The sequence below is a fragment of the Myotis myotis genome, unplaced genomic scaffold (assembly GCF_014108235.1).
Source record: "Myotis myotis isolate mMyoMyo1 unplaced genomic scaffold, mMyoMyo1.p scaffold_m19_p_18, whole genome shotgun sequence".
NCBI classification, from domain to species: Eukaryota; Metazoa; Chordata; class Mammalia; order Chiroptera; family Vespertilionidae; genus Myotis; species Myotis myotis.
The window spans coordinates 12622226-12630110 of NW_023416322.1; the positions used below are offsets into that span (position 1 = coordinate 12622226).

At 54.7% G+C, this 7885-nt stretch overlaps 1 protein-coding gene across 1 annotated transcript in view; it reads right to left on the reverse strand.

Annotated features, from left to right (window-relative positions):
* Window positions 1-7350, reverse strand: part of LAMB3 (laminin subunit beta 3) — a 36645-nt gene extending 29295 nt beyond the window's left edge. Inside the window, exons 1-3 of the mRNA XM_036342382.1 lie at window positions 7030-7350; window positions 5671-5735; window positions 4730-4884 (exon numbers count right to left, since the gene is read on the reverse strand). Coding sequence (XP_036198275.1) covers window positions 4730-4884; window positions 5671-5698 — 183 coding nt within the window. The 5' untranslated portion in view covers window positions 5699-5735; window positions 7030-7350. The remainder of the gene's footprint in view (window positions 1-4729; window positions 4885-5670; window positions 5736-7029) is intronic.
* Window positions 7351-7885: the final 535 nt, after the last annotated feature.

The window sequence follows — 7885 nt, forward strand, 5'->3', positions numbered from 1 at the left end:
ACAGTGGTTGTTGGGTGTGTGCATGTGGGTGTGGGTGTACTCACGTGTGTGTGTGTGTGTGTGTGTGTGTGTGTGTGTGTGTGTGTGTGTGTTGGGGAGGAAGGGAAGTCAACTGGCTACTGCCCCCCTCAGCTTGCTCCCAGGTGATAAAAATGACAGCTGGCCCTGGCTGGTTTGGCTCAGTGGGTAGAGTATCAGCCCACAGACTGAAGGGTCCCATGTTCAATTCCAGTCAAGGGCACCTCAATGTTTCTCTCTCGCTGTCTCTCCTCCTCCCTTCCACACTTTCTAAAAATCAACAGGGAAATATCCTCAGGTGAGAATTTAATAAAAAAGAAGAAGAAGAAGAAGAAGACAGCTGTTTGGTGTACACAGCTAATTAACCTGAGGAATGCACTGCGTAAGACTGTTATTAAGGCAGCTGGGTAATTAAGTTTTCCCCCACCAAGGAGGGAGTGGGGGGTAAATAAAGCATCTGGGGGAGCAGACACAACATTGGAGGAGACACTGTCAGGAGCAGAAATGGGGCTGGAGAGCTTCCAGGTGAAGCCCACTGGTTCCTGAGGAGCGTGCACCAGCCCAGAGACAACCAAAGGGCATGGCTCGGGCCTTGTCAGTGCTCACCTGAGAAAGAACACGGCAGACCCTCAAGGTCACACACAGACACACACAGCCCAGCCAACTCCAAGAAGCCGGCGGAGATATTAAAGCTGAACTAATGTAAAGGTTGACTAACCCAACTCTTTCACTTCATAAATGGGGAAGTGGGGTCTAGAGATGAGCCACGGCCTTTGTAAAGTCACGTTTCTATTCTAAGTGTCACAGCCAGGACCAGAGCGACAGCCAGGACCAGAGCGACAGCCAGGACCAGGCAGGCGACTTCGCTGACCATGCCTGCCTCTAGAGATCCTCTAACACCCGCTGCAAATCAGATCAGCGGCTGTCACCGTGGCGGCAGAGAGCGGATGGCCCAAGGATGGGTTCCTTTCAATAGGTATGTGACGGTGTATCCTGATCAGGGAAGAAATGCTCAGGAGTGTGATTCACAGACAGAGTGGTCTCTACGTGTAGAAACAGGTCCCAGAGGTGGGTGGGAAACCGGATGGAACATTTAGCATCTTCCAGACACCACGCCAGTGGCCAAGTGGCTCATTCTTTTATACGGTCCTCACAACAACTTATTGAAGAGGATACTGTCCTTACTCCCATTTTTTCAAATGAGGAACTGAGGCTCTGGGAAAGCACAGAAGAGAACAAGAGTAGGGACGGTCACAGACCTTTGCGTTCATGCTTGAGCTTCAGGGGACAATGGTGCAGTGAGGTTACCCAGAGGTTATCTAGAAGCTGGAAGAAAGAGAACAAGGGGACAGGATGGTACTGCAGCCTCAGGCCATTTAGGTAAACACTGCCTGGGCCCAGCCCAGACAGCTAATGGGTAGTCAAGATAGGCAGCCTGGAAGTGGGTGGGGAGGAGTGCCATAGGCAACGTTGGCCAAGTTCTATGTCCATCGGGAGGGTTGCAATATGGACCCCAAACCCACCAAAGCTAGCCTTCGAAGCCAATAGGATTTAGCCACTGAGATAAAATTGGGCAGAGGTAGGATGCCAACAGGCTAAGCTGGCCCACACAAAAAGAGGCACACTCTGATATTTGGAGCTGGGACAGACAATTTTGGAACTGGAAGGGGTCCCACCGGCTTCTGCAACTCCTATTCCACTGAGTCCCCATGCGGCTGGGGGGTGGGGAGTGAGCATTGCAGAAATGTCCAAGGTCACCAATCCCCAGGCACTTGCATCCGTGCCAGGGCAGTGGGCAGGCAGCAGGTGCTGGGTGATCTTGTACTGAGCTCCGGGCTCACAATGTCACCCCTGGATGGAAATAGGACAGAGGCACTAACCAGAGGCTTTGACTTAAGGAAGGTGTGTATATGGGAGTGGGGGCTGGTAGAGAGGGGACAGGGGGTGGGGGGAGAGGAAAGGCATTAGCAATGCATCTCTGTATCATGCCACCCTCTTTCCAGCTGGGGCTGCTCAGAAAACTCAACCCCGATGTGTTTCCATCAGAGGTTTGGGGTCCCAGCACACACCCTCCCAGGAGCTCATGGGGATAACAAGAGCCACCTCATGGAGTTTTGTGAAAAATTAATTGCGATAATTTATATAAGCCTCTTCGTATGGTGCCTGGGACGAATAGTACGTGCTTAGTAAATTATAGCTGCTATAATATCTGCTAATAAAATAAACTGAAGAACTGAAATGGGAACTCAGCAGGGGATTTCTAATTTTCATCACCCAGCCACCTCTGCACCCGGTGAGGACTTGGGATACATCATAGGAAGGGGGTATCTGTGGCTTCAGTATGTGGGTTCACCACTGGCAACCCGTGGCCTCTGGGAGATTAGGCAGGTAAGGGAGAGGGAAGGCCAAATCAGACAAGACACAGAGTGGGTAGGAGAGAAGCTGGTTAGAAGTTAGCTCATTCCCAAAGAGGACCGGAGCAAGGAGCAACCCTGAAGACCATTTCATCTGACACTCATTCTCGGAAGAGAAAATTGAGACTTGGAGAGGGGTAGCATCTGACCACATCACAGGTGAGTGGCAGACCTGGGGTTGCACCCTGCACTCCAGGTGCCCTGTCCGCTACTCTTTCCAAGAGGGCCCATGGATCTACTCCCCTTAGAGAAAAAGAAAAAGGGCCAGTGCCTCCCGACATTCATAGCTACAAAACAGCTGAGATTTATCTATCCCCAGGGTTGTAAGTCTAGACTTCTCTTTTGCAAGCACCCTGCTTCGCTCTCGAGGGGCGACTTAAAAGCAGGGAAAGCAGTTGGCTTCCTGGGGCATCCACGAGACTCAGAGGGTGAGCCAGGATGAACCCAAAGCCCCAGGCCCAGAGGGAGGGAGGCTGTCCAGACAGGGCTAAGGCGGAGGGGACGGCCCAGCACTGGGGCCTCTGATCTCTCCTTGCTTCCTCTCCCAGAGGTGGGTCAGCCTAAGGAAGAGAGGCAGAGGTCTCTCTGAAATTTCTAGATGTGGCTCAGTGGCATGGGATTTTGAGAGTGTGTGAGAAGGGACAGCTACAGTCATTCTATTGCCCAGAAAGCTCAATACGGCCAGGTCCCCGGATGCTTGTGGAGTAATCTGGGCCCACAGGGAGGCCTCGCCTGATGCTGGCCATCTTACCCAACGCTGTCAGACGGTTCTCCCATTTCCAAGTGGGTGAGATGCAGAAACCACAGCCATCTTGGCTCAGCACATTCAAAGGACAACTCAATACCATCTGTGATTTAAAGTTGCCAAAAGAACACCGGGAACTAGAAGGGCCGTGAGGCCCAGATGCAGTATCAGATACATCGCCATGGTCCTGAGGACAAGAACATTCTGGAAACCACAGATAACACACGTCTCCTTCCCGGCAATCAATCTCTCTCACTCCCTTGCTCTGTCTCTCTCTTTCCCCCTCCCCCCAAAGGCTGCAGAGACTCAAGGCAAACTACACCCTCAAAAACTCCTTCACCCAAACCTGTATTTTGAGGGTGGAAAAAATGGTCCAACGAGATAAGCAGCTGGGAAACAAGAAAACGCTGAGTGGTTTCAACCTAAGCGAACATGAAAGTAAAGAAAGGCCCCGACCTTTTTGAAGTTCCTACCAAAAAAGCTCCAGAGGCAGTACAGAAGAAAAATCTAGAAGAAAACTCACAACGGCTCTTTGAATAAATCCGTTACTTTACAGGCGACGTTAATCGGCGTAGCTTGGAATGTTGGCGCTTCTGGATTCGCTCAGCTCATTTTCTCACATATCCACTGAGCCCCTGCACCTCCTGGCTAACCTCACATCACTTCCTCATTTATGTCACTGATCTATGTCCTTTAACAACAGTTTGGATGTTTCCCCTTCTGCCTCGGTTAACAAAGCATTTGGACCAAGGAGGCTGAGAGGTAAGAAAGTCGGATCTTCATGCATGATAACTACAAAGCACAAAAGGTAAACTCCAGCCTACAACCATATATCCTCCTGCTAGCTCTGTCCACAGCCATCCCCCAGCGCTGGCCAAAGAGATGATGGCAATAGAGTGGCCGTGGTGCCACTCAGTTCACCCCCACAAGCCAGTGCACACATCCCAGCGCCTGTGCTCCACAGGCTTTGACTTTGTCCACCAAACATGGCACATCAGACCTTACATATAAAGCATCACTACTTATCTGATTGCCTGTCCCCAAGGCTTAAATGGCTGTCCTGCCCCTGCCCCGGGGGCTGAGAAATAACTGTCCTGCCCACGCTCCAGTTTTATGGAGCAGAGGAGAGAGAAGAGCTATTCAGCTGCTTCTGAGTACCTTTCCTCTTGCCCAGCCTTATACTTTCTTGCACCCCCCATAGTGCATGGGGCTGGGCCTACACCCGTGGTCGGCAAACCGCAGCTCGCGAGCCATATGCGGCTCTTTGGCCCCTTCAGTGTGACTCTTCCACAAAATACCACATGCGGGTGCGCACGTACAGTGCGACTGAAACTTCGTGGCCCATGCGCAGAAGTCGGTATTTCGTGGAAAAGCCACACTGAAGAGGCCAAAGAGCCGCATGTGGCTCGCGAGCCGCGGTTTGCAGAGCCGCAGTTTGCCGACCACTGGCCTATACCAAGGGCACTGTAAATATTCAGTGACCAATGGCAGGCTCCCCACCTCACCCACCTCTCCTTCCTCCAGCCCTGGAGGCCACGGAGCTCAGGCCTACCTCGCCATACTGCGTGCAGTAGGTCTCAGGCCTGGTCAGTCCACAGGTGGATGAAGCTCGGAGATGCTGGGTCCTCCCAATGAGCAGGTCCCCAACAGGAGGATAGCAGGCTCCACGGGAGCAGGCTTGCTGGGTGCACAGGAAGCCGGGCAAGACTGAAATCACAGGGGTGCTGGGGTCAGCCTGGAGAGCAGCGGGTCCTGACGGCCACCCCCGCGTCCCTCAGGGAAGCAGACATGGACAGGACTAGACCCTCTCCTTCTCTCCTGCTCACACTCGCTGGTGAAGGTAATTATTATAATCCTGGGGCTATTCTGTAAAAAAGTTGATTTCATGTTCTGTAACCCCAACTTAAAAAAGAAAAAAAGGAGGAGAAACTGGCAACCAACACCCATGGATGACCCTGAAATGGCGCTTTCAGGTCAAGCTTCAGACGCACGCTTGGCCACCAGGTCACAGTCCACAACTCTCCTCGCTGGCAGCGTGGCCTCTGTCAACAGCCCAGAGGAGGGCGGGCTGCTGGCCACTTGTGGGGCACTGGGAGACACCTGTGTTTTTGCTGCCCCCTTATCTGCAAAGCTGACCCACATTTGGTGAGTGCCTCGCTCCAGTTCACTGGAAAGTCGAGAACTCGAACCGTGATGGGTCTGGAGCCAGCCTGGGAGTGAAAGGGTGGGAAAGAAACTGCGCAGGGAAGTTAGGGAGCAGAAACCACCCCCAGGTGGGAATAGGAAGACACCTCAAGAGAGGCAGCAAGTCATCTTCCTGAAGGCCTGAAGGAGCAGAGAAACCTGATAGGTGTCCCCAATAGACAAGTGTGCCAAACCCTAGGACTAAAGGGTGACAAGTAATGCTCACGTTTTGGTTAACTGTCCTTCTACCCAGAGCTATCACCACCCTGCTATGGGACAGATCCCAGGAGGATGGGGAGGGATACTTACTGAAACACAGGAGAAGGACTGGCCTCATCTTCAGCCAATGGGGTGATCCCCAGAGAGGACCTCACCTGAGACAGAGCAAAGCAGCCTGGGTAAAGCCACGCAAACCGCTAGGGCACACTAGCCCCTTTCCTGTTTCTGGGCTCAGGTTTTTTCAGAAGTCTTTACCTAGGGTCTTGACCTAGGACACCTCTGAGCAACAGGTACATCTGGAGCCAAAAGCTTGGAAAATGCCAGAGCCCTAGACTGCTGTCCCAGCTGGCATATGACTCATGGGGTGCCCTGGGGGAATGCCATCCCCTCCCAGACTTCAGCTTCCTCCCCTGCCCCAGACAGTCATTATTGGGGAGCAATAAATGGCTGGGCCCTTTGCAGAGAGGTCTGAGGCCTTGTCGCTGCCCAAGAAAGAGGACTGCCTTTCTCAGAGCCCGGCCCAGCCCACAGGTCCAAAGGCGAGTGGGTCAAATTGGCTGAAAGTCTGGAGGGAGCCCAGTCCTTCCATGGGCAAGGCCTTAATACCACTGAGGGTCACCTCGAGGGTAAGGCTGTGGTGGCCACAACTCCAGCCTAGGCAGTTAGCTGGAATGTGATGGGGAGGCCTAGAGGATTTGATCTAAACCAGAAGCAATCCTAAATGTCTCTAAAAATGGGCCAGGGCTGTGCGGGAAGGGTGGGGTTGGAGGCCACAGAGCGGGGACTGAAGGAGGCCGGGGATGGATGCCAGAAGGGTGAGGGGCAGGCAGGCCTGCCCAGCTCATGCAGCACCCGCCTCTGCTTGGGCCTGGATGCTCGCTCTGCTCCTGTCAGCCATAGCTCCGTTGCTGGGGGAGGGAGGTTGGCAAGGCAGGACCAGAGAGGGAACTAGGGCTCTCCTGGCATCTTTAAGTTATACATCCTAATGCTTTGGAATCCTTCCTTCCAATCCGTTCCCAGAAGCGTCAGGGGCCCAGGGAGGAGACAGGTGACCTGAGGTCATGCAGCTAATCATGGCCCAAGAGGAAGACCCAGCTTCTGGTTTGGCTCCGGAGCTGTCTCTGCCCCTCACTCCCAGAACAAGGCATTGGGAGCCTTGGCCCCGCCAAGGCTCAGAAGAGCCCTGGCCCCGCCAGCCCACCCTTCCCACTCCTCTTTGTGCTCAGCCCCCGGTCCGAACTTGCTTTCTCCCAAGTCACTGAGCCGCTTATCAGATGAGAAAAGGCAATTCAAACAGAGGCAGACATTCAATGGAGCCTTTGCAGGTGGCTCATTCAGGTGAGGCGGCAGGAAGAGAAAGAACGGGCCCTGCAGCCAGGGCCCAGCCGCCCAGAGCAGAGCCCTCCTCCCCGCCCGCCCCCACCGGGCAGGCGAGGGCAGGAAACATACCTGGCTGCCTGCTGCCACTGTCCTTCCTCCAGATCGCCTCTCTGCGAGCACCCCTTGAATGTGGGGGTCTCCGCTGCTGGCTCCCAATTTTTAAACAACGGCCTCACCTCTGGAGACTCCCAGGCTGGGCGTAGCCCACTGCAGGGCGGGTCTCAGGAATCTGGCAGCTGGCACGCCCATCTGCCGTCACCGCAGCCCCACAGCCCCACAGCCCCAGGACAGGACTGGGCAAGTGGGTCGGTCCCAGGGGCCTCGCAGCAAGCCTGGCAGTACCTGCCTGCCCGTGGGTGCCTTGGGGGTGGAGGGGAGGGAGCATTGCTGAAAGCACCAGGCAAGTATTCAGGGGCATTCCAGACCAGAATTCGGGGGGCAGGCAGGGCGCTGGCATCTGTGGCAGGCGCTGTGTTTGGCGTTTCTCAAGGCTCGGGGGGGGGGGGGGGGGGTCCGTTTCCTCTCGTGTCCTAGACCACCTGGACAGGAGACCAAGCAGGGGACACAAGATCAGGGCTTGGAGCTAGGGTGTTACCGCCCGGACCTGGAACAGGCTGGGAGGTGAGGAGACCCAAACACCCAGGACCCCGGAAAGCACCAGCTCCGCCCCTTCCCCACGGAAAACAGAAACGGTGGGAAATCCCTGCTTCTCGGGGAATTCGGGAGAGCCTGAAAAGGCTCCAGCTCATCGGGAAGGGGTCAAGGCCCAACTCACCCGAGGGAGCTTAAGAGCAGTAAGCAGGACTAAACTCTAAATGCCTCCCCTCCGGCTCCCTCCCTGGGTTGGCAGGGAGCCCTAGGGCAGGTAACTACCTGTGAGTCACTGCCCCCAGCTTAGGGGGAGGGCTGGTCTCCGAGCCTCTCC